This window comes from Macrobrachium rosenbergii, chromosome 55 (genome assembly GCF_040412425.1).
Source record: "Macrobrachium rosenbergii isolate ZJJX-2024 chromosome 55, ASM4041242v1, whole genome shotgun sequence".
NCBI classification, from domain to species: Eukaryota; Metazoa; Arthropoda; class Malacostraca; order Decapoda; family Palaemonidae; genus Macrobrachium; species Macrobrachium rosenbergii.
The window spans coordinates 86,505,712-86,533,604 of NC_089795.1; the positions used below are offsets into that span (position 1 = coordinate 86,505,712).

Sequence of the window (27,893 nt, forward strand, 5' to 3'; positions counted from 1 at the left end):
TGTGTGTGTGTAATTTGCCGGTTATCAATGAAAATAGCTTGAAATAACCCTTGAATAAATATTCTGCAGATAGGCAATTGCTGCAGTAAATAACCATCGTTTGATTATATATATATATATATATATATATATATATATATATATATATATATATATATATATATATATATATATATATATATATATATATATATTACTAAAGGACATCATTCAAACTGGATGGTATCTAATGGAGTATTTATTCAGAAAAAGTTACAAGCTTTCTTTGACAAACAGTCCACATTATCAAGTATCCGTACAGTGCTAATGTGGAATGTTTGTCCAAGAAAGCTTGTGTAACTTTTTCTGAATAAATACTCCATTAGATACCATCCAGTTTGAATGAGGTCCTTTTAGTAATTCTACTAATGCACAGAACAATTGTATATGTGATAAAGTTAATATATATATATATATATATATATATATATATATATATATATATATATATATATATATATATATATATATATATATAGTCAGACGTCCTAAATATATACTCAAAGTGGGGCGTCAATTTTTCTTGACCAGTCTGGACTGTTATCATGATTTCTCCCATTTGTTCCCTCTCGGCAATTTTGTTGATCCCGTGGGAATCATGACGACGAACCAATTACAACAAAAGAGATTTATCTTGATGGAAGCAGGATGCTAGCATAGCCCTTTATACTGAAAATGAACGAGATAAGAAACCGCCTTTGAAACGCTCGCAAAATGACATTTGAAACCTTCCCAAGTATCTAAGGTTCAAGATGCACTTAAAGCTTTATGACTTATGCTGTTTTTACTCTCCTCCACAGGGCTCTAACGCTAACCTCTGATTGGTACCTATTCCAAGATGAGATCGCCTTTTATGTAAATATTTTAAGGAAAACTGCTTCCCATCTGAACTGGTCTTTAAGATACTTCGAACGCTTCTAGACAAGTACTTCTCCTCAAACCTACAATTTACAGTGTTCCTAAATTGAATTTTTATGCTAAATTTCCATTTTTATTTGATAATACTTTTAGAAAAAACTTTTCACAACAGATCCAAAGTAAGTTTGGAGCCATTAAGGTCCACCTGATACCTGTTAATCCTCTCACCATCGGGTCTTTATTTAAGTACAAAGATCGTTTATGCCCTTATATGTCCTCCGGGTGTGTGTATAGCTATACGTGTCCTAAATGTAATTTAGGAACTTATATTGATCCACCAGGAGGCTTCTGAAGGTACGCATAGACTCTCATCGTGGAGTAAGCTATAGGACAGGCAGTAAAATTACAAACCCAGAGTTTTCGAATATCAGAAATCACTCTAGAATATGTAAAACTTCAATTGAAAATAAGGATTTTTCTGTTTTAGGGCGAGCCTCTAGCAGCCATGAATTGGCCATTTGGAATCATTAATGATTAAACGACTCGTCCCCTTGTTAAATAGCCAAACCTCTGCCGGCACACTGTACCTCTCTTAGTCTTTCGTTTTCTGTTTAGTTTTAACATTGCCACTGAATAGGTTGGTCCATATCTTCTTACTTTTTATATATATATTTTTTTATATTGTATATTTTTAGAGAGATTTTGTTTTGTTTTTTACGTTGTCCTTATTAATTGTCCCTTCTATTTTTAATTTTTTATTTTGTAATCCATTGTGCTTAATTTTTTAAATTTAAATTTGTACCCTTTTTGTAATTTATGTTATTTATTTTATACAGCCCTCGAAAATGTAATGAAGCCATTACGAAACGTCGGGAATAAATTGACCCTTTTTAGCAAGTCTTTATGTCCGCCTCCCCATTGATGTATACCTGGCTGTGGCCACCGCTGTTTGGATGTTGATTGGATCTCTACGCGTGTCTTGGGCCTCTTTCTGCTGGACCGTGCCTGCTCTGTTGCAATGGAACTTCAGCTTCTTCTATGTGTTTCTGTTTCTACTGAGGATTAGATGGAGAGGGTGTGATCATTTTCATCAACTCGTCAGGCGACGCTATGGTGCTGACTTACTGGCGAAATGCAGAAATTTAGAAAGACATTACCGAAAACTGGAAAAAGCAAAACTTGATCTGGAATTTCTGCAGTACTGTTCTTTAAATAGCATTGTGCCTAATTTTGTGAAGTTTAAACTTTATAAATCATCCCTATATTCTTCACAGTTTTACTCGGACACTACAAGGAAATTACTGGATATTGAAATAACTAGCAAACAGAGGATTATTGATAAACATTTAAGTGTCGTTAACAGTTGCCGGTCAGAGGTTGTCTCTAGTCTCTCTCTTATAGATAGCATTATTTTTAAGACCCTTTTTAACAAAACAATACAGGATTTTATTGACAATGTACAACTACGTCATAACAAGAAGCTAAAAAACTTAGGCATTTCTATTCCCAAATTTCATACAAAACGTACCTCTGTTTTTAACTTTTCCAATCATGTATTATCTAAGAGGGAAGAATTTCTCCTTTCTCTGGGTTTGGATTTCTGCCTGCCTAACTTTAAACCTAACTATTACAAGTTTTTTTTGCCGTTAGAATCTATTTTTCACAGACTTAAATCGCTGCCTTTGATGTCCACCTTGGTGATCTACAAAATCGCTTATTTGATCTGTCACATCACACTTTCAGAAAACTAAAGACCCAATGGACCCCATTTTTTAAAAAGACCGATTTTGAAATTCTAAAGGAACTGTCACAGAAAGAAGACCTCATAATCACGAAACCAGATAAAGGTAAGGGAGTTGTGTTGTTGAATAAACTGGATTATATTACGAAAATGGAAGTCATTCTTAATGATTCCTCCAAATTCCAGATGATTGGATCTCCCGATTATTCCAACATTTTCTAAACGGAAGATAAAATTAACCGTTTTCCTGAGAACTCTGAAAAGTGAAAATGTTATTAATAATGAAACTTATCAAGAATTGTTTGTCAGAGGCTCGTCTTACGGCATCCTCTATGGGCTACCAAAGCTTCATAAACAAGGTACTCCTTTGCGACCTATCCTTGCGTCATACAACGCCCCTAATTACAAACTGGCTAAATTTCTGGTTCCTTTGCTTGAGCCTTTAACTACAAATAATTTCACTTTAAAAATTCCAGTCAATTTAAAGAAAGATTTTATTGCAAGATTCAGACCTGTTCATGACCAGCTTTGACGTAGAATCCTTATTTACCAATGTACCTGTAGAGGAAACTATTAATATCATTTTAAATAAGCTTTTTCCTGAACCCGACACAGTTTTTAGTGGTTTTAACCGTTCGTTTTTTAAAAATCTTTTAAGCCTGGCTGTGCTGGACACAGCCTTTATTTTTAACGGTAAGTTATACAAGCAGGTTGACGGCATGGCAATGGGAAGTCCTCTCGGTCCTACTTTTTGCCAACATTTTCATGTGCTCCCTGGAGGAGCACTTCTAGATGACTGTCCCTTAGCCTGCCGCCCTTTTTTATGTAAGGTATGTTGATGATACCTTTGCCCTTTTAGACATAATTTTGATGCTGATTCCTTCCTTGATTTTCTAAATTTACAACATCATAATGTTAAGTTTACCTAGAAAAGAAAAACGAAAATCAGCTTTCTTTTTAGACGTCCTAGTTCTTAGAAAAAACAATATTTTTAACACCACGATTTTTAGAAAAAGAACGTTTACGGGCTTAGGGTCAAATTTTTATAGTTTTTGTTCTTTTTAACTTTAAAATTAATTCTGTTTTACTCTCTCCACAGGGCTCTAACGCTAACCTCTGATTGGTACCTATTCCAAGATGAGATCGCCTTTTTATGTAAATATTTTAAGGAAAACTGCTTCCCATCTGAACTGGTCTTTAAGATACTTCGAACGCTTCTAGACAAGTACTTCTCCCTCAAACCTACAATTTACAGTGTTCCTAAATTGAATTTTTATGCTAAATTTCCATTTTTATTTGATAATACTTTTAGAAAAAACTTTTCACAACAGATCCAAAGTAAGTTTGGAGCCATTAAGGTCCACCTGATACCTGTTAATCCTCTCACCATCGGGTCTTTATTTAAGTACAAAGATCGTTTATGCCCTTATATGTCCTCCGGGTGTGTGTAGCTATACGTGTCCTAAATGTAATTTAGAACTTATATTGGATCCACCAGGAGGCTTCTGAAGGTACATGCATAGACTCTCATCGTGGAGTAAGCTATAGGACAGGCAGTAAAATTACAAACCCAGAGTTTTCGAATATCAGAAATCACTCTAGAATATGTAAAACTTCAATTGAAAATAAGGATTTTTCTGTTTTAGGGCGAGCCTCTAGCAGCCATGAATTGGCCATTTTGGAATCATTAATGATTAAACGACTCGTCCCCTTGTTAAATAGCCAAACCTCTGCCGGCACACTGTACCTCTCTTAGTCTTTCGTTTTCTGTTTAGTTTTAACATTGCCACTGAATAGGTTGGTCCATATCTTCTTACTTTTTATATATATATATTTTTTATATTGTATATTTTTTAGAGAGATTTTGTTTTGTTTTTTACGTTGTCCTTATTAATTGTCCCTTCTATTTTTAATTTTTTTATTTTGTAATCCATTGTGCTTAATTTTTAAATTTAAATTTGTACCCTTTTTGTAATTTATGTTATTTATTTTATACAGCCCTCGAAAATGTAATGAAGCCATTACGAAACGTCGGGAATAAATTGACCCTTTTAGCAAGTCTTTATGTCCGCCTCCCATTGATGTATACCTGGCTGTGGCCACTGCTGCTTTGATATATATATATATATATATATATATATATATATATATATATATGTATATATATAATGAGTGTTTGCGTGTAGCCTATATGAAGAGAGATTGAGCTTTGCGCATACTATTTTCCACGTGTTATTTGGATGTGTATAAATAACTACCTCCTTTATATTAACTTGTTACAATACAATAAATAACTTTTTTTTTACTCCCTCTTTCCTTTTCTCGGACGTGAACAAGATAAGCTCAGTGAGTTGCCCTCCCCATCGGCCTATTCGTTTGTAAATAATAACACGCACTTGAATAATTTGTCTAGAGATTATGGATAAAAAAGAATCAGTGTTACTTTTGTCGTTTTCAAGTGCAGGAAATATTTATAGCTGTCGAATAAAAAGTAAAGAATCACTTCTGCTTACTTTCAATTATAAGTACATAACTTTACAGTTAAGTAGGCAACCTTAATCTGGACTACTTTATACCTTTTTGTAAAGATATATAACAATAAAATAGTGTCAATCCTGTAAAAGAGACAAGTGAATTCTTTTTATTTTTAGTAGACATGACCATCTCAGTAACTTAACAATAAAAAATAAATAATCCACTTTTCTGGGCCTTAGGCCTACCCCCCTTTTTTTTTTTTTTCATTCCGCCCACTTAAGTAATCAGACCAAAAAGCTTTGTTTACCTCTTGTGTCCAAACTCTTTTATAGCACTTGTGACCTCAAGAGCTCCGGCAAAAGTTCAAAATGAGGGAGAAAGTGATATTTTTTACCTTTTTTTATCTCTGAAGTGTTAGCGATGTTTTTTTTTTTTTTTGCCGTCCATGTTGTTGTTCGACTGTTTATTGATTGATGGGCCATTTCTCTAGCTGTTGTTTCGATAGCATTTGTTCTTTAGAAGTTGTTTCACAGTCTGCAACAACTTATGCTTTGTTCTTCAATTTGTTTTTCGCAAATTTATGACATACTCTGTATTTTCTAAGTTAACATTTGGTATATCATTACCGTTACCCTCTTATGGTGTGCTGTTCAATTTGCCTTCATAAACGTGTCATATATTCTTTATTTAACCATCCTAAACTTATGACATATTAGGCATTTTATCTTTATTAAATTTATGATATAATCATTATTACGTCATAACTGTAAAATTATTAAATTTATGATATAATCATTATTATGTCATAACTGTATAAAATATTCTTCATTTTATCTTGAGCAAAACATGACATTCTTCATTTTAACTTAATATAACCTCATAACATTCTTAATTTAATTCTCAAATATGTCTACTCTACTCATAGATTACATAAAGGGCTAAAACTTATAAATGGCTAAAAGTGTACCCATACACAATGTATATGGATTCGCAGAGACGCCTAGACCAAACGCATGCATACGAGTATGCGAATACACATTACACACACGCACAGTGTTTGCACGTAAGGGGAGTGGGGTTTTGGGTGTTGTAATCCGTTAACTAAACATGTCACTTAACAGAAGAAGTATCAGTCTAACTTTACGTCCGCTGTCAAAGGCGTGGTCTGGTCACTTTCACTCGAAGCTTCCTATAGCCTCTCGATCATTATTGTCTAATTGGCGAACGATGCTTGTTATTCCACATCTACTTAATGGGAATTAATGTCACTTTTTCATGTTATTTTCTTAACAGGTTTTTTTTTTTTGAAGGGGTGGGAGTTGGGACTGGCCGTGGTGATAAATTATCCAGGTTTTTCATCATGTCTAATTAGATTTATCTGTGTGAGATTGGATGATCTTTTGAATATAACTAAATTTTGTTATACTTGTACGATATTACCTAGAGTTAAGTATTGGGTTCAGGAAAGTTAATCTCAGCGTGTACAAGATAAATGATCAAATGTCTATTATTACTGTAATTCCTTAAACATCATGTTGCAGATGAACTTGAACAGATATAACTTTATTAACTTGGAATTCTAATAAACATTTTCAGTGCTGGCCCTTAAAGAGCTTTGTACCACAAAGATAGCATAGTAAGAAAATGTACATCTTCGACTTAGTAAATTCAGAACTCTACGGTAAGTACCCATGTTTATTTGATTGATTTTTCCGTATCAATCATTTTTATGTTAAATTCAGGAAAATAATCGTTCTTTTTTTAAAGTTATATTCAAAAAGTTTTAATTTTATAATTAACTCTGACACTGACATAGAGGTGCTTTAACAAATTGAGTTTAAAAGCGAGAAAAATAGTCATTAAAAGATATGACCCCAGCACGTGTCCCCTGTGCCAGGTAAGCTCTGATTTCTAGCCCCATCCCTTCTACTTGGGACACCCCCACGTGGTGAGGGGACCATTGAACCCCTGGAATTGGTTCCCAGGTTCGAGCCTATATTAATAATTAATTTGGGTTAAGTCTTGTGGAATTTTCCACTTACTGTAAGATTTATTTGACCTGATAATAAGGAAAAGGTATCATGAGTGGAATGAGGTTCATATCTGAAGCTAAAAGTAGGAATCATCACCTACACGATAATGTTTGGACCTGAGGGATATCACATCGATAGCTCAAGGGAGGAATTATTCTGCGGAGCTGTGGTAAGGATTCCAGGGGTGGTCTGGTTCTGGGAATAGGACTCTCGGCAATCTATACGGTTTGCCCATAATATAATTAAGGTGGGATGACTGTATTCCTGTAATATTCTCAGTCCCAACCAGTGGGTAGGGTTGGGAGTAGACATTTGGTAGTCGGCTCTTACTGGTGCCATTTGTAGAAGAATAAGCTCCATGAAAGGCTGATGATATCTTTTCAACATTATCAGGTTTATTTATTTCCCCAGTTCGATATTCATGAGTAGCAATAAAGAATAGAGTACCCCTGGACCCTTTGATGATTTGCCAAGGAAAAAATATAGCCTATAAGGCTTATGCTTATTGATTTGGCAGATACTTTTATTGTTTTTTCCTCTTTTGAAGACCTATCTTACCCCAAATTAGTCAAAGTTACTTTCTTATGGTGGTCCTGCTTTAACAGTTCTCTCGAAGTATCGTTTCAAAGCCTTAGAACAGAAATAAATGACATGGTAGCCTTCTTTGTCATTGGTTTGTTTACAAGACGCTTTCTAATATTTGAGATATACCGAAATTAGGATGAAATATTCTTCACTACCACTACAACAGATCTTAGAACTATAATATTGTACAGTATAATGATTAACTTACCTATAATGAAATAAGATATTATTATAATAATTAAACAAGGGGTGGGGGTGTTGGAACTGGATGCCACGGTGTTTTGTCTCTATAGAATAGCACAGTAAGGTGGACTGGGAGTTTCAATATGGCCTCCCAAAGTCACACGCTCGGTAGGGAGCTCACCACTCCATGTAATTGACGCTCTATCATCACATACATTGCATCTCTTTACAAACATAACTCCTTGGTGATACATATAACACCTATGAGCCTGAATAACAAGAAGTTTTGGTGGGGCTCTACTCAAAAAAATACTCTGCGCTTTGCAAAGCTTCTGCAAAAGTTTGTCTAGCTTTGCACGCTACTGGATCTATGGTCTAGGTCTCACAATACAGCGCAACAGCTTTGTTCATCTAGTCAGTTTTCGATGTCCTGTCTGTTTAAGCATCAAAGGCTACATGTAATTTTTTTGTTTTTTTGTTTTTTTGTTACTGGGTTACGTATCAGTCAGGGATTGTAAGCTCTAATAAACATTCGCATTTTAATTTCTTCAGATTTAAAGTTAGGAGGAATCTGTACTTCTGAACCTGCGTTTTATTTTTATAGTTTTTGGCGATGAAGTTGCTAGGCTCATGCACTTTCTTTGCAAACGAAACATACATAAGCTCGTCAACACTGCTTGTATCATTATCACTGTAGATGCACAAAACACGGAGAAAATAACTCTGGACGTCATAATTATTATTTTTTTATTAAAAAACTCACAGGAAGTTATATAAAAAATATAAAAATATTAACGCCTGCAAAGCAGGGCGTCGCTATAACAGAATAGATTCCTTAGGTCTCTCTCATGTGAAAAGTTCAGGGACAGAAACAAAAGTAAAAACATCAAGAGAGTAATAAAGATTAAAATGAGAGAAATGGAAAGAAATAAAGAAGTGCGGAAAGCGTGTAAAAGGAAAGATGAATTTAGAAAGTAAGGAGCAGATTCAGATGCATAAATCAGAAATATATAGACTAGAAATATTCAGGCAGATGGAAGAACATAACTGGAGAAAGAATGCAATATAGAAAATTAAAGAAAATAAAAGTTACAATCGTAACAAGGTAACAAGATAAAATATCACAAATAGATCAACACAGTACAAAAAATATCTCGTAGTATGTTAAGAAAATATATCTCCAAAAGTTACAAAAGAATTTTCTTTATCTTAGAGTTTCAGAAATACGCAGATATAACGTACTCCTTTCCAAATAGGCCTATAGGTCTAAATATAAAGCGGGAAAGCTTGGTTATAATATTCACCGAGACAATGTTTTTCAATCAATGATAATCAGTTGATAATAATAAATTCATAATAACCAGTAATTGCCAAAGCGAGTGAAATAAAGAGGAAAAAAACATAATCGTCAGATCTGACAAATTGAGCGAGTTGAAGGAAACATGCAAGACGATGTTATGAAAGTTCCTTATCTGCAGACGACGTGACGTGCAGCAATAACAAGTGAAGGCAGCCAAGCGTGCATTAAACAAAAGACTCTATGGTATATGTTTCTTCTTTTTTCCTTGTTTTTGACGGAGAAAAAGTTTCTGACTCAGCTATAAGGGAAAGGTAAGTGGCGTCTTATCTCACATACATTTTTGGTATACCACGTCAGTTCTCTCTCTCTCTCTCTCTCTCTCTCTCTCTTATTAGGCATCACATTTCAATTAGGCTTAGGCCTTATCAGTGATGTGGTTGACCAGTTCTAATTAATACAGAGATAGTGAGGCTTAAAGAACAATGTCTACTTTTTAAACTCGATCGGGATCGCTTAACATAGCTCTGGAAAGTTATGATCGCTATGTCGTTGGGTATTGGTCAATTGATTTGCTCGCCAACTGAGCTGCAGTTATTGGTCTAACGGCATCAAGTAGACAGTGATGTCTATTGGTCTAACGCCTTTGGGACGGTGAATGCAATAACTTGACTCGCTGTTAAAATTATACCCGATTTTGGAAATGTGATTAAGTGTAAGTAGAATGATTAAAATAGCGCATGTGTAGCTTAGGCCTAATACCGACAAACTCTCTCTCTCTCTCTCTCTCTCTCTCTCTCTCTCTCTCTCTCTCTCTCTCTCTCTCTCTCTCTCTCTCTCTCATCCCTTACACTTTCCCCTTAGCAATGCGAATAACTCTCTCCTTCCTATCTTCTAAAGATTTCCTTCCTGGCAACCTTATATCCCGTAACCTTCGGGAACATTCCTCCCTCACCGCCGAATCCTAAACCTTCCTTTCGAGGCTCTTCTGCGTACTTTCATGGTGGCTCCGTTTACTCCCACTGCCACACTTGCGTTTACCATTTTCCCTACTTTCTTCCTGGCTGTGAATAAAGCTGCGACGGCTGTGAATAAAGCTGTGATGGCTGCTGCACGGGCGCTGCTAGTGCTGCAGAGGCTTGGGGGTAGACAGCTTCCCCTTCGTAGGTGTAAGTGGGATGGAACCCGGTCTCGTCGACGTAGTATTCGACGCGCATTACTCGGCTATCGGGTAGCAGGACGTAGTAACTGGAGAAAAGGGAATACTTTCGTGATAATGCGAAGGAAAGGAGGGTAGAGGGACGCGTACTTTATGGAAGGAACGGTGGGGGGAGGGAGTGGGTGGGGAAAAAAAGGAAGGATACGATAGAAGAAAAAAGTTAAACTTTTAAGGGATACTGTGGCATATGAAAGTTTTGTAAACAGCAGTTTTGTTTACGAATTCTGTGCACTACTACACTGAAATAGATGGAAATCTGTAGGAGAGAGAGAGAGAGAGAGAGAGAGAGAGAGAGAGAGAGAGAGAGAGAGAGAGAGAGAGAGATTCGCAAAGAATGAGATAGGATGCTCAAGGGAGGTAAATATGAGGTATATGAATGGAGAGGAAATGGGGCGTTGACAATGACAATGACATTTTATTTCACTTAAAACTAATAATTCTCTGAACCTTTATTCACTTATAATTTATTTTAATTTATTCAATCAATTCTGCATTACCACTATGAGGCTACACTAAGAAATTTAAACTACTTTTATATTTGCATTTTTATTTGTATTTAACTTCCTATTACCAAAGCTAAATTTGTTTGCCTAATTGTTTAACTAAGATTAAGGTACTCATTTCACGCTACTTTTCTTATGATCAACATTATAAAAAAGGCTTATTTATTATAGTGCGTTTAATTAATTTCTTTGCGGTTGATATTTTAGAATCATTCTTTCTACATGGCCTGTCTTTGAAAAATTATCCCTTTCGATCATATAATTTATGTTACTTCATTTTGCATTATTTGTCTATAATGACGCAATACAAAAAGATATGAATTAGCCCAACTTGAATCTCTTTAATGTAACTGAATATGTTAAATAGTTATTTGACAGGAGTTAATTCTTTTATCTAGGTAGAATGTCAGCAATATTTCCGTACCTTGGGCTTAGAGTGAATATATATATTTCAACTATCCCATAATAATCTTACCGGCTGCTCCAGGAGCAAGAAGGTGCCGGCATAAAGCCAGCTCAGTCTATAACACCAAAACAATAAATATTACCCATTTCGAGTTCCGAAGACGTAAAAGTACTTCATATCTTTCCTTAGCCAAAAGATTCCCCCTACATCTGTAATGTAGAGTAGTTGCTTCTGTGTTCCCTTAGGAAGCACCAAAAGACGGCCCTTCAACCGAACCGGCGACCAAGGGCTGGCTCCGGAATCTCCTGAAATTTCTTGAGGTGACCACAGTCCTCGAGACGCCAGTTCGCCTAAATTAATCACCCAATCAATCGATTAATCAACCGCAATCACGCTGACTACCTACCACTTGTCTGTTTACTATTAGTACTATAGATAGTACTATTGGTATTAGAACTATTATTCTTAGTGGGAATAGGGATCCCTTACCTTCCAGTGGTATGGGCATCATTCCTCTGTTCGCTGTGCCCGAAGTCGACCTTGTTGCCCACTGGGTCATATGCGCTGACGGTGTAGGCGAAGTCGTATTGTGCAGGCGCCTGGATGAAGATAAAGAATAAAAAAAAAGTTATCAGAAAATGCTCAGAACGGAACGTCAGAAGAGGAAGTGCAGTTTTAGTGAAGGGAATTATAGTAAAATACCGAAGAAAATAAATAAGATTATTACATTTATAATTAGCTGACACAAATGGTGTCGACTTCTGCAAACCAGCATACCCAACATGAAAATTTGGAGTACTGAATTTGACCGTGTCACTTGTCACGCCTCTTTTAATCTCAATATTTTATCGTCAATGTGCTCTTGACAAACCAAACCAACTGAAACGAACTGCATATATTTAAAATCTCTCCCCATTACCTGATACTCGGGAGCTGCATAGGTCTGGATTGGCTGTTGGTAACCCTGAGAAGGAGCAGCCGCCGCTAGACCTACGTCGGGCTGTTCGTACGTCTGCACAGGCGCGGCAACAGCAGAGGGCTCTTCGTACACTAGACCAGGGATAGTGGGAGCAGAAGCCACAGCAGAGAGGTCAGGAGTCAGGTACTGCTGTGAAGGCTGCGCCAGGACTTCCTCGCCTGTGAAGGGCACAGCCGGTGTCTGGATCTGGTATCCTGCCGGCTGGACAAGAGGCAGCTGCTCGGCCGCCGCTGTGGCTGCCAACGCGCTCAAGATTAGGCAAATCATCTGCGGGTGGGGAAAATGGATTTCATTTTGAGGGTGGATATTATTATTATTATTATTATTATTATTATTATTATTATTATTATTATTAAAACCACTTATAGCAACCAATGTTACTATTATTATGATTTAAATATAAAAAAGATTTGACAAATTCATGATCAGATTACAATGGCAGCTAAAGCAATTATTATTAAAATTGATTATTATTATTATTATTATTATTATTATTATTATTATTATTATTATTAGAAAACCTGTTAGATCCTCTGGGAAAATCTAAGGATATCCCTTTACTCTTTCGATTATGCATTTTTGGCTCCGCGTCAATGTAGGGAGCCAAATTCGAGTTAGAAGGTTATTATTATTATGAGATGATTCTCATCCCGTGTTGATTCCAAAGAAATAGTTTCGTAATTCGGACTTTAGGAGGAGTTGAACGAACATACAGGGGATATATATGTGTGTGTGTGTCCACATAAGCACACACACAGTATATATATATATATATAGAGAGAGAGAGAGAGCAAATCACAGCCTTTTTACCCATGTTCTTCAAACGCCCCTCCCATGAGCTAACCGACGAACGGAGAGGAGGTTACACGCCTGCCTTTTCATTTCGCTCAGACGATACTCGAGCAAAAACTTGCCCCGGACCAGATCGGTTCTGTTACAGATACGTTGCCTCGGCCGGATGACATATGTTTTGGTTTGTCAAATCGCTAGACTTGGCGCATGCGTGGTATCGTTGATCTCGGCGACGATAAGATTGAAAGCGAGGTTAGTTGGTAACGAATGCGAAGACAGTGAGGGAGAGAGAGAGAGAGAGAGAGAGAGAGAGAGAGAGATTCTAGATATAATTTATATCTAGAATGAATATCATGGCATGATGTGTTCTGAGAGAGAGAGAATGAATTTTTTAAAGTTATAAATCCAAAGTAAAAATAAAGAAAAAGTAAATGAGAGAGGTGATATGTTCTGCCGAAACAAATCTTTTACATTTAGTGCTAATAATTTTAATGACATGACGAAGCGAGAGAGAGAGAGAGAGAGTAAAAGACTGGTCACTTCGGTCACAATTTCCGCAACAGATCCATCGCTAGAGCTTTCCAAAGGTCAAAGTTTTTATCGCCAGTTCATTGAGGTCTTCCTTCAGTCCAGTTCAGATTTGCGATATGAAAGGGCCACTTTCATCGGACACTCAAGAGATTATTTTTTCCTTTAGTCTCTCTCTCTCTCTCTCTCTCTCTCTCTCTCTCTCTCTCTCTCTCTCTCTCTCTCTCTCTCTCTTTTAAGATTATGACATAATCTTGAACCTTGATTCTTTCACGTTTACTTTCAGTTTCAAAGCGCGACATTTCCGAGCAAATGAATTATCTTTCATTATATATTTCCCAGTTCATTTCATAATTCGTCTTCCGTTCTAAACTCCTCATTTTTTTTTTTTTTTCAGCAGTCCTGTCCGTGACGAATCCTCTGATTTTGCTTCATATCATTTATCCATTTTTTTTATCATTTACATCTTGTTAACTGCGCTTTCTCAAGAAGACTGCGCGTCTGTTACAATATACAATTAAGATGCTCATATCTATATTCGCTAAGGTGTTTTAATCACAGTTTTCATTTTTTTCTTGACAATTGATCTCTATATTTACAATGTGTTTATACGTGGTTATACATATCCATAATAATAACATATATTTATGTACGTATGCATGCATAAATTGAAACTGACTGTATTTTATAGGCACTAACTCGTCCTAGTACTGAAAATAATGTTTATGTACTTTGTATGATAATTAGTTAGAAATATTTTGAAACATCTCCACAAAATCGTAGCGAAAGCTTCAGTTCAAATGACACTGGAATACCAGTAGATTTGTGTTTGAGGTTCTGGAGTCAGCCAGCCAGTTAAACACAAGACATAATTAGCGGAACAAAATCAGGAAACACTATTCGATTGGAACAGAAATCACAGTGTAAAGTATCATTATTGTGCTCTGCTCCCTTTTTTATTTAGAGCAATCCCACATCGGTACTTACGAAGCGAATAAAGAGGTACCAGGAACCAGAACCAGGAACCAGAATCAAGAACTAGGCACCAGGAACCATGAACAAGAACCAAGAACCAGGAATCAGCACCAGGAACTAGAATCAAGAACTAGGCACCAGGAACCATGAACAGAACCAAGTACCAGGAACAAGAACCAGGAACCACGAACCAGAACCAGGAACCATGAACCAAGAACCAGGAATCATGCGCCAAGAACCAGGAACCAAGAACCAGGACCCATAAACCACGAACCAGAACCAAAAACCAGGAACCACGAACCGGGCATGTCGAGCTAATATCGAAACCATAAACCAGGAACTAGAACCAAGAACCGTGAACCAGGAACCGTAAACCACGAACCAGAACCAAAAACCAGAAACCACGAACCAGGCATGTCGAGCATTTAATATCGAGCAGCCTAGCAGCGTCTGTTTTGAAAGTGTCGGCGAGGAACGTGGAAGAATGCAGGGTACGTGTTTATGCAAACGCGAAGCCAGCCAAGGAACTATGTCACGCTAATATCCAGCAGACACTGACTGAGTGCATTTGGGTGTAGCGGCCATGTCTGTGTCAGGAGTGAATTAGCAAATAACAAGTCCTCTGTCACAGACATAGGGATGGTTCAAAGCTGACCTCTTTCCACAGGAGATATGACTATGAAAAGTGATAATTGCTATTACTATGAATACTTTTATTGTCGTCTCTAAAACGAAAATAATATAGCAGGTGTCAGTGGGTGAAATTGTTTTCGCTTTGACCAACGAGTACAATGGTTGAAATTTAATGTGTTTTGACGAATAAGGCATTTGTTAAAAAAAAGAAATACTCCCATATTCCTATAAAACTTCTTTTTAGTTGGGATCTAATGCTGCTATTGATAAGTAATCAGGAATATCTTGAATTCCAAACAGGCGTCTTTGAAACTATCAACAAAAACCCGTTACCTAGTTTTTTTTTTTATTTTAATGGTAAATTGACAAATTTATTTACGTTACTTAACCGTTTACAACTCACTGAAAGGCTCCATTGAGCATCAATGCTAATGGTGTGCACAAACTGGATAGCACCAGCAGACTCGAATGTTTGAAGACTGTGTCCCTATATCACTGTACTGGTCTATCCAGTCATAAAGGAGATGGAATTTCATCGAATCATCAGTACATTTCCATAATAACCTCTTAATCATATGTTTAATAAAATTCATTACAGCATGTTGGGATGTATAGAAAACTGAGGAAATTAACGAATTTTGTCTCTTTCTCTATTGGACATTATTGCAAACGTCCAAGTTACACACAGTACTTATAAAAGTATGTTTTGATAACAATTTATCAACAAAAACTGTCAGCACAATTTCACTTTCATTTGTGATAACTGTCATTCTTCTCCCAAAAGGTAGAATGCTGAGGATCATCAGCCATCTGAAGAAGATCGAGGGTCTCGTCTTTAGGAAAAAGGATTTTTAAGGAATAGTCCAAATATCAGCTTTACTCCAACTCAAGAATGAGGTAGACGTACAAACATGACTTCAAACTACTGCCTTTTAACATTCTGGAAGACTGGGGTCCTTCGATTTCTACACTACCCGTCCTATAGGATAGGCTCAGGTAGGTGATGTTAGGTTGGTTGCCATACCTGCGTCATTTTGTGTTTTTCGAGTTCAGTTCTTCGATTTCTTGACATTTAGATTTTATATTTATCAGAATTCTTTATATAAGATTTGTAGCAGACGATAAACAGATAAGCTGAAAGTTGATAGATAAACTATAAGTGGCAATTCTATCCTTTTTTATATTTATTATACTGAGAATTAAATATTCCTGAAGTTATAAGTGTAAGTAACTGAATGGGAAAAATGTTTAGATTTATAAGAAATTGAAATTAGAATGTTAATGTGATGTGCAAAACTCAACATTTAAGCTTGAAGCTCACTGAAGCTTGGCACATCATTAAAATGCTGTACTATCTAGAGAGTTAAACATGAGCTTTTTCATAACCATACAAAAATGTAACTTTGATTATTTTCAATCTCAAAAAAATGGACATTTAATGACTGAGCAGATTATTTCCGATATGATGAACTTAGGTAATTTTGGTCGTTTGAGTTTTACGATAACGTGAAATGTATAATACCAAAGGTGTGTGTCCAGAAACAACGATACTTGGTTTCAAATACAAACCCAAATTTTTCTCGTACCATTAGCTAAAGTGAAAATAAAATGAGGGTTATACGATTCAATCAGCACAATTTAATAAAACTACATTAGTCTACGTTCAATACAATCAAAGAAAACGGGATGTGGGTAGTCTATAGTTATCACGGTAACTATTGTATTTTCGATTCACATTTTTTTTAATTAGCCTTCATTAATACCCTCTCTCTCTCTCTCTCTCTCTCTCTCTCTCTCTCTCTCTCTCTCTCTCTCTCTCTCTCTCTTTTTCATGCAATATTTCTTCTTATCCACTCTTACATAGTTCCCATGAAAATCCAAAGGAAATTATTTAGTATGAGTCGTAATTAACTACATGTCAGATTAAATTTTCTTGGGAATGATAACCCTGTTATCTTCTCAGTGCATTATCAGTATAAAATTTCTCACGAAAATTAAAAATACCAGGAAATTAATGTGTGTGACTAAAGAAGTGATAGAATGCCAAAGCTTGGTGAAAGAGGGGGCAGGGGGCTGACAATATAGAGCAGTGAAGGATTTCAGTGGCACAGCTAGGGACTCTGTAATATGTCAAATGTTATAAGAAAAAGATTTTATTTATTTTGTAACTTTTTTAATGGCCCAGGAAATAATAATAATAATAATAATAATAATAATAATAATAATAATAATAATAATAATAATAATAATAATAAACATCAGCTGGAAACAGAATCATAATACTGCTTCGTAAGATGCCTGGCTATTTAGAACTTAATATCAATGAATTACACAATAAATGAAAGGAAAATTAATAAACCTTCCCTTCTCTCTCTCTCTCTCTCGTCTCTCTCTCTCTCTCTCGTCTCTCTCTCTCTCTCTCTCTCTCTCTCTCTCTCTCTCTCTCTCTCTCTCTCTCTCTCTCTCGTCATGGCATCATGTTTTTACTCTTAAATGTAAATGTTTTGTTTAATATGGTATATCTCTCATTTCTCTCTCTTCTCTCTCTCTCTCTCTCTCTCTCTCTCTCTCTCTCTCTCCCAACAGTCGAATGCTCTGATTTGCCCACGCAAGCACGCAATGGTCCTTTTTCGGGGGAAGGTACAGCTCTAATTCGAAAGTACACGTTGATCAGGGGGCAAACAGGTTCCCAGGTGACTCGGCAGGCAAGAGGTGCCGTCTGCACTGCTTTCTCCCTCCTCCTGCATTCGCTCTCCTTCTGTAGGAAATCTTAATTCATTTCCACAGCTCTTTTTTTTTTTTTTTTTTTTTTTGTAGATGACTGATTCAGTCTCTTTGTAGGTCAGTTGCTTTTAATGTAGCTGACTTATACCGGTGTATACACGTCTGTGGGTTTCTGTAAATGGCTGTTTTGGTCATGCACACATTCAGGTCTGTTGGTTTTTTGTAGACTGTAGATGTTTGATTTGGAATTTTTCAAGGCTATTGGTTTTTTGTAGATGATTTTTTATACCTCCTATTTTTCGTAGATTAAAAACCCGATTTTTTATATCGATCATTTTTTGTTGATTAAAAAATCGTATACTTTCAAGCTATCAGATTTCTAAGAGGTTAACTGGATTACTACCAAGACTCTTGATTTCTTGTAGATGATTAATTCAGTCATTTTTCAGTTTTTTAGATTCTGTAGATGATTAGCTGAATCATTTTGCAGATCTGCAAATTTTTACAGATATTTAATTCAGTCAGTTTCCAGATCTGTTGATTTATTTAGAAGATTAATTCAATCATTTTCTAATTTTTTGGTTTCTGACAGTTCTTCAAGTCAATGACAGTTCTTCATGTCAATGACAGTTTTTCATGTCAATGATAATTCTTAAAGTATATAACAGTTCTTCATGTCAATGATAGTTCTTCATGTCAATGACAGTTTTTCATGTCATGACGGTTCTTAATGTCAATGGCAATTCTTCATCAATGACAGCTCTTCATGTCAGTGACAGCTCTTCATGCCATGACAGTTCTTAATGTCAACGACAATTCTTCATGTCAATGACAGCTCTTCATGCTCTTCATGTCAGTGACAGGTCTTCATGTCCATAACAGCTCTTCATGTCTATGACAATTCTTAATGTCAATGGCAGTACTTCATGTCAACGACAGTTGTTCATGTCATGACAGTTCTTAATGTCAATGGCAATTCTTCGTGTCAATGACAGCTCTTCATGTCAGTGACAATTCTTCATGTCAGTGACAGTTCTTCATGTCAACGACAATTCTTCATGTCAGTGACAGTTCTTCATGTCAACGACAGTTCTTCATGTCCATGATAGTTCCTCATGTTAATGATAGCTCTTAATGTTATCGACAGATTCACAAGCAGGTTTATCTTGGCACTGACTGCGTTGTATTGTGTTGTTTATTTACAAATACATTTTCTTCGGAACTGAAATAATGTCCGGTTAATTCCGTCAGTATTAATTTTAAGATCATTTTTACATTTACTCTGATCGTAAGGACTTGATTCTAATGTCTTTCTTTAAATTTAATTTCATTAATTTCATTCTTTCGTAAAATGCATTTCGTGTGCGAGAATCATCCCACGATTCTACTTTCTTCGACAGTTATCAGGGTTTACTGGGAACCGGTGGCCGCTTGCACCAGGCCGGTATATAATTTGTTGCAAGTTTCAGTAACGATTAGTTTATGTACTTGAAGAGGTTCTGACTTTCTGCTGTCCCCTTTCGTTTATAGCCCGTAGGGGGGTAGTGTCGTCAGTGCACCTCATGCGGTGCAATGTAGGCATTACTTTAGGTTCTTTGCAGTGCCTTCGGCCCCTAGCTGCAACCCAAAGAATTTACTGTACCACCTTTCATATTTTCTTTCTTCCATCTTACTTTCCACCCTCTCCTAATAATTGATTCATAGTGCAACTGCTTTGAGGTGTTCCTCCTGTTACACCTTTCAAACCTTTTACTGCCAATTTCCGTTTCAGCGCTGAATGACCTCATAGGTCCCAGTGCTTGGCCTTTGGCCTAGACTCTATAGTCATTTCAATTCAATTCACCTTTCATCTATAGCTATCAAACGTAAATAGTTACAAGTTTTTTTTTTTTCATTAAAAGCTAGTATTTCAAAGCACCTCTCTCTCTCTCTCTCTCTCTCTCTCTCTCTCTCTCTCTCTCTCTCTCTCTCTCGAGCGCACGTGGCTGTATGTAGCTTTCCTGCGCAGCCGCGGTAGATCTAAATAGTGACAAAGCAAGTTCTTTTGATTAGAACCCAAACTCCCTAACCTTTAATGGCAAGTGGTGGTGGTCCCACGAATGTAAGATAAATTTAATTTCGTCTGATTTATCTCGAAAAAAGAACAGAAAAATCAATAGAAACAGGGTCCTTCTGAGAATGTGTTTATCTGATTTATGTTATTTATAGTTTTTTTTTTTTTATTGTGAAGTATCCTATGTTTTCACTTTCGAACCCCAAACGCCAAGATGACATATGAAGGAACACCGTAAAGATCATATCTATTGCATTCGATAGACGTGTAAGGCTTTCAATTTAACGAAAGTTGTTGTAAGTGACAGAAGATATATGACTGATGGGGTCTGTCTAACAGACAGTTCTCGCGCTACATTTGGCGGTTTTTTCCTGCCCGCAGATCTGGTAATGTGACCGTGGATTCCATCAGTTCTTTTTAGTTTTCTGTGAGAGAAAACTACTGTGCCGGCTTTGTCTGTCCGTCCGCACTTTTTCTGTCCGTCCTCAGATCTTAAAAACTACTGAGGATAGAGGGCTGCAAATTGGTATGTTGATCATCCACCCTCCAATCATCAAACATACCAAATTGCAGCCCTCTAACCTCAGTAGTTTTTATTTAATTTAAGGTTAAATTTAGCCATAATCGTGCCTCTGACAACGATATAGGATAGGCCACCACCGGGCCGTGGTTAAAGTTTCATGGGTTGCGGCTCATACGTCATTACTGTATACCGAGACCGTCGAAAGATTGATCCATTTTCATTGGCCTTGATTATACGCTGTACAGAAAACTCGATTACGCCGAAGATCTTCGGGGCAATTTTTACTTGTTTATTTTTTTTTTTTCCGATGATTTATTCAGAAGCAATGATGTTCAGTCCGTACCTTCCCTTCACATTTTGGATCATTTCTCTCTCTCTCTCTCTCTCTCTCTCTCTCTCTCTCTCTCTCTCTCTCTCTCTCTCTCTCTCTTTCTTCCCTACGGGTACATTGCTCCATCATTACGTAATCAACCTTTTTCTAGCATCTGTAGACGAGGTTACATCTAACCTTGCAGGCAGAATCTCCCAAATCATTCATATTTAGAAAATATACTGAAACTAACTTCACATTTGATTTTCACATGTGACTCAGTTCTTAAAACACTTTTTTTTAAGATATAAAGCTATAAAATCTACAACTAGCAAAATAAATGGAGGGAAGCCAAATGAACATATAAAAAGACACTATAGAATCGAATGACTTTATACTTTTCTTCAAGAATGCTCTACTTCACTCTGTGCGTCCATTGGAGCCAAAAGAATATTGAAATTTGTTTCTTTTCTAAATCCCTTCAATATATTGTGATATAACCTTTCTTCCGAGCGGTGCGTCGACTAGCTACTTCGTAATTCGAACAAACTCACTTTTCTTTTTATTTGGTTACCTGTTCTAGTCGACCTCACTCGTATATCAAAATTAAGTATATTTCTCTGAAAACATTGAAAAGACAGATACTCTGATATGAAAGGTTTCCAATAAACTGAGTTCGTTAATGTTTTTCCCTTTGTTCAGACTAAATTTAGTTTAAAAAAAATAGTTTTTATTATGTTTAGAGAAGGAATTATGTAACATATATATATATATATATATATATATATATATGTAACATACATATATACATGATATATATGTATGTATATATAAAGACAAAATCCACGAAGGAAAGAGAAACAATGGAGTTCTGCTAGGCCTTTCGACTGTCGTCCTTTACTAAGTAAAGGACTATGAGTCGAAAGACCTCGCAGCACTCCATTGTTTCTGTTTCCTTCGTGGGTTTTGTCTTTATTTATATGTTCGTCACGTTCCATATTTTCGTGATTCAGTTATACATACACACACACATATATATATATTTCTGTTGAGAAGATGCAAATATATGCTTATTATCCTTCATATCTGTATTTTTGTAGCATAAAATAAAGGAACGTTTAAATAAAACCAGCAAAAAAAAAAAAAAATAAAATCTCTGATAATCTTTCGCAATCGACTCGAATTTTTTTTTTTTTTTTTTTGCTCGTGACTGTCATTTTGTAAAAGCATTATAGAAACAAGTCTCGCTCGCTTAAGTTGACAATTGACGGTTACTTGACGTAATCTCTTCTAATGTGCTTGACGCGCAAGTTCTTGCCTGGGCAGAACCAGAGAAAGGAGTATGATAAAGTGTCCAGTGTCAGACAAGATCTGTCATAATGCTCTTGTCAGCGTAATGATGTAATGTAACATTTCGAGTGTAAGCGAGCCAAAGGGATATTACCCTTGCTACGGCAGCTCTCTCTCTCTCTCTCTCTCTCTCTCTCTCTCTCTCTCTCTCTCTCTCTCTCTCTCTCTCAAATAAACCAATTCCTGGCCTTTTACAGAAACCTGTCGAGTATATGTTTAAACGCAGACAGATCTAAAATGTAAATCATTTTAAATATTCAATAGCAGGTGTGAAAGTGACCCCAGGTTCTGTTTTCCTTGATAGATATCACAGTACGCTCAGAAAGGCCGCTTCGAAAGACAGACTTACCAATGAATGCAAGAGATAAGCACGCTTTCCTCTAAAGGTTTAGTTTATTCGGTTTATTTCCGGTTTACTTGGTTTATCTAGCAGTTTTAGGCTTCCAAGCCAACTCGTCCGGATAAGGAGAAGGGTTGCGTATATGGTTTTAGTGACCCTGCTTCGTGCAAATGAAGGCGACCATTGAAACTCGCAACGAAATTTAGCATCATGGCCCAAAAACAAATGAAATAGGGGTGAACATTTGTTTTGGTCACCAACACCAACAATTGTAATTACCGTAATATCCGTTAAAAACTCAAAGAAGCATAGATATGAGAATTAAAATAGTGATGTTCTCAGGGTGAAAATTTTAACGAATGAACAAAACTTGTAAATGATTTGTAATAGTGCCTGAATGGTCCTTAACACCGGATTACGATCCGAATATGAAAAGAAACAGCAAAAAAGTGAATGTTACGCGGTACCTGACGTCTTGATTACAGTGCTTTGCGGTTAATGAGATGTCTGCCTTGTCGCGGGATGGTATGTTATCAAAAGTGTAATTTCGCTGTAATGATTGTGTCACCTCCGTTATTAATGGTAATATATCAATTCTGGGGTGACGTCTTTACATCAGCCAGAGTACTATGATGTTTTACAGCGCTTAAGTACATCTAGAATGACATATTTTGTGTATGCAGATGGATTGCTAAGATATTTTTTTTTTTTTACTATTGTCGGTTTTTACAGTGAAATCGTGTTAAATGAATAAGGAAACACAGAGGATGACTGAGAGTTCCGGATTCTAGAAGTGAATGACACGACAAGACGGATCAAACACGGATGACTCTGGAGATTGTGATCTCACGTGGCAGCTCAGAGGATGTGAAGCCTGACATACAAAGAACAACCGCTTTCTGATGAATGTGGAAGACGAAACGCCCCTTCCTGGTACGATTTTTGGAATATACTTAAGTAACAGTACAGAATTATTTGTCTTTCGAGGATAATCGCCCGCTTTGTTTGAAAGCTAAAGAATTCAGTGAATTTATAATAATATACTTCAAAAATCTGCCCAGGAAATACCCTAATGTTAGAATGTTTCAGTTCGCGGAAGTGTTACAGTTTGCCTCGAGTTCAGTTAATTTTGTTTTTCTGCGGACAAGTTTTCGAGTGAATTTTAGTATGTTTTATGTTCCGTCTTATGAATAAAGCTGAACTTTTGATCACAATCATGAAAAATCCTTTTTAATTTAAGAAACTGAGGATATAAACGAGCCATTTTGCGCTGAACATATTTCAGAGTCAGTCTTGCAAGTAAGGAAGACGAACTTTGGTCCGTAACAAGACAAATGTTCTCTTCTTCTTGAATTTCTGGAAATAAACAAACGACGAACATAACTGAGGACCAAGCCAATCCCTTCAACCACCTTCACTTCATTCCCTTCATTTAGATAAGAAGCTCCACCTTCCCCACTTACCTTCATGCTTACTACGAGAGGCGAAGACGACGAAGGAAAAGAAGAAGAAGAAGAAGAAGAAGAAGAAGAATAAGAAGGAACGAAGAGTCAGTCGAGGCGATGAATGAGCGTTACCCCGGAGACGGGCAGGAGAAGAAGCGATGGCGGGCGGTGTCGGCTGAAGAGTGGATGCCGAGTGCCAGGGTGAAGGTTGTATTTATACCCAAGGTCCACCTGGAGTGGTAACCTCGGTTGCCCTGGCTCTGTGCACGGTGCCCATGACTCTGGCTCCTCCCATCCCACCCCCCCTCCTCCTCCTCCTCCTCCTCCTCCTCCTCCTCCTCCTCCTCCTTCAAAATACGCAGCATCGCCATTACCTTTCCTTCATCATCTGCTCCAATTACCCCTTCTGGTGTTAACGCCCTCTCTCTCTCTCTCTCTCTCTCTCTCTCTCTCTCTCTCTCTCTCTCTCTCTCTCTATATATATATATATATATATATATATATATATATATATATATATATATTTAGAGAGAGAGAGAGAGAGAAAGAGAGAAAGAGAGAGAGATATATATATATATATAATATATATATATATATCTATCTATATATATATATACATTATATATATATATATATATATATATGTGTGTGTGTGTGTGTGTGTGTGTGTGTATGTATGTATGTATGTATGGACGTCACATTTCCACACCGTAAAATCATTTGTCCAACTGTCTTCTTATTCATTTGTTCGGCATAAATTTTCCTTTACGAGATGCATATTTTTACATATTCTCTCGTTTATCTTTTTTCTAATCCCATTTATTTTTACTTTCATATTTCTTTTTATTTTCCTTTTTTTATTATTATTCCGTCACCTCTTACTCATTTTCTCACTGACGCTGTTTTTCGTCCTCACAATGTGCCTTCGTCATTCCGTACCCTCGTTTCCTCATTTCCCATTCGACTCTCGTCCTCTCATTTCTCCTCCCTTCTCTCGGTCATTTCCTTTTTGCATACCCTCAGATTTTGCCTCACATTCCCATATGTGCCTTTTCTATGGTCATTTATTACAGCTGTTTTTAAAATATGTTAGTTTTTCATTTTTGACTGAAGTTTGATGATTCCATAGATGAAGTGTCTATGAAAAACTCAAGAAGATGGAAGCATTGTAAAACATTGATGATAATTGAAAAATGAAATGAATTCGGTCGTAGATATTCATTACTGACTAAAGTTTAATGATTCCGTAGATATTCATTAAGAAGAAGATGACTAAAACATTGTTTAAAATGATTCCGTAGATTAACTGACTAAAGTTTAATGATTCCATAGATTAAGTGTCTATGAAAATTCAAGAAGAAGACTGAAGCACTGTAAAATATTGATGAAAACAACTGAAAAATGAAATTAATTCGGTTTTAGATATTCATCACTGACTAAAGTTTGACGACTCCGTAGATTAAATGTCTATATGAAAATCTAAAGAAAAAGACAGAAGCATTGTAAAATATTGATGATAACAACTGAAAAATGAAATGAATTCGGTCGTAGATGTTTTCCGAAGATTTATATGGTATACTCGTAATACAGTGATTGTAAAAAAAACTCAGTAAAATTTTCTTGTCATACTCTGGAAGCATCTTTGAGATTTTCTTTCTGCTGGCGCCTCTGTTACTACAACTCATTCTAACTTATCAAGATAATGACAGTGGCAGCGGTTTAGCTGTTGTTGGTCAAGGACTGAGGCAGGTAAAATTATCGTCAATAAACTGAGGGAGCCAAAAAAAAAAGAAGTTGTTTTAGTCAAATATTACAGATTATAACATTGGCTTTAATAGATGATAATACACTAAAGGCAGTTTAGTTCTTTAACTTCATATATTAATTTGTAAACTGTGAAACCATTTTAGAAAAATAACCACTCACTTCAAAACCTTCTCTTATATAAAATGTTAAACCTTCAAACCTCAATGCACCAACATCTATATAGTAGATTTAATCTTCAAAACCTTCGCATATAAAATAGGTAATAAGCTAACAATCTGGTTTTAATCTTTAATTCCCCATTAATGCGGCCGTTAAAATGCCTTTTCATAAGTACGAGAGGGAAAAAAAAGGGGGTATTAACAAAAAGTTAATTGACAGTTCCCTTCGAAACTCCTCATGTAAATTCCTCTCCTTTCTAAACCCTATTCGAACCCTTTCTCTGCAACCTCCATTTTCCCCTTTCCTGACGTTTGCTCCGGTTAACCACCCACCCTCTGCACACCCTCACTCCTCACTCCTCACACCTCACACCTCACACCTCACACTCCTCACCTCACCCGAACGCTTCGCGTCAAAGGGCTTCCGTCATCATTGGCTCTGAAGCCTATGAGCCAGTGAGAGAGTAAAAGACAGGGGAGGGAGAGAGAGAGAGAGAGAGAGAGAGAGAGAGAGAGAGAGAGAGAGAGAGAGAGAGAGAAATGGGGGAAAGGATGATTATGATGAAACGTCCATTATCTCACTGCTCTATAACATTTTGTCTTTTATATATATATATATATATATATATATACATTAGAGAAGAAGAGACCAAGACTAACAGACAGGCGCTAAACATAAGGATGACTGGCATATTGATTATAAGAAAGTCAGGCTGATGGACAGATAGCTACAATCGCTCCCAGCAAGTGCCGACATGGGCACAAGGAAAGAACCATTTTCAATCATTATTTTTCTCTACACAGAAACAATAACGAAAACCCGCTATGAACGAAAAATACTTCGAGGGGAAATGTAGGAGTTTGTTTTAGCAATGATTCCGCTCAGTGCTCCAAAAATCGAAGGAAAAATCGGCCTACATTGCCAAAGGTCGAAAATGTTTGCCTCCAGTGCTGGTATAACAAACACACTCCAGTGGGTAAAAAAGCCACTTTTTCTTTTTGCTTTTTAATTATTTATTTAAAATCTCTCTCTCTCTCTCTCTCTCTCTCTCTCTCTCTCTCTCTCTCTCTCTCTTGTTCCAAATATGCTTTGTTGTCTTTGCTTAACTAATATTTTGTAAAATTTAGTGGAAGATAGTGTACTATCTTTCAAATAGTAATTTTTTGCTGTCTTAAGTCGTTATGATCATATTTTTCCTAGTTGGTTAAACAATATCACAAAGCTTCCGCTTTCTCCAAAAACAGGATTTATTCTTCGCAAAAGGAAATCCATTATTATTATTATTATTATTATTATTATTATTATTATTATTATTATTATTATTATTATTATTATTATTATTATTCAAAATTAGGAGACGTTTCTAAAGAGAGAGACTTCGAGGACAATAATATGCTTGTCATCTTGATACGAAGTATGACCCCTGATCATTTGTCGTTATATATGTATATATATGACTGTGAAATATTTTCTGTTAAAACAGATTTCTGTCTAATAAACTGAGCCCACAAAAACGCCACAATGTAGAACGTTAATGCTACATTTCAGAGAACAACTGTCACCCTCTTCAGGCAGGAAGAGAGTTGTTCTGTGAAATATAGCATTAACTTTCTACATTTCGACGTTTTTATGGGCTCCTTTTATTAGATGTATATATATATATATATATATATATATATATATATATATATATATATATATATATATATATATATATATATATATATATATATATATATGATCGGTGTAGCGCCGTACTCAAGTTTGCTAGGTCCGTAAGATCGCTTCCGGCCCATTGCTCACCAGTTCACCCAGCTGTAAATGAACACGAGTGTTTGCTGCAGGTCAAGAAAAGAGTGGTGAGGCCAGCAACCTCATCCCGTGAGACTTGCTCATATGTATATAGATATATGTATATATATGTATATATATAACATTATATATATATATATATATATATATATATATATATATAT

At 36.3% G+C, this 27,893-nt stretch overlaps 1 protein-coding gene across 1 annotated transcript; it reads right to left on the reverse strand.

Moving 5' to 3' along the window:
* Nucleotides 1–8,644: 8,644 nt before the first annotated feature.
* On the reverse strand, nt 8,645–24,185 carry LOC136835597 (cuticle protein 18.6-like). Its single transcript, XM_067099304.1, has 4 exons — nt 24,010–24,185; nt 12,259–12,585; nt 11,829–11,938; nt 8,645–10,459 (listed from the first exon to the last, which is right to left on the reverse strand). The coding sequence occupies exons 1-4, from the start codon at nt 24,013–24,015 to the stop codon at nt 10,261–10,263; spliced, it is 642 nt and encodes a 213-aa protein (XP_066955405.1). The 5' UTR covers nt 24,016–24,185; the 3' UTR covers nt 8,645–10,260.
* Between the last annotated feature and the right edge of the window lie 3,708 nt (nt 24,186–27,893).

What these genes read in the sequence shown, in the direction of transcription:
- LOC136835597 (XM_067099304.1), bottom strand. An exon ending in ATGCAGCTCCCGAGTATCAG is followed by an intron (nt 11,939 to 12,258) that starts GTAATGGGGAGA and finishes ATCTTCATCCAG; the next exon opens with GCGCCTGCACAATACGACTT. An exon ending in GATGCCCATACCACTGGAAG is followed by an intron (nt 10,460 to 11,828) that starts GTAAGGGATCCC and finishes CCTTTTCTCCAG; the next exon opens with TTACTACGTCCTGCTACCCG.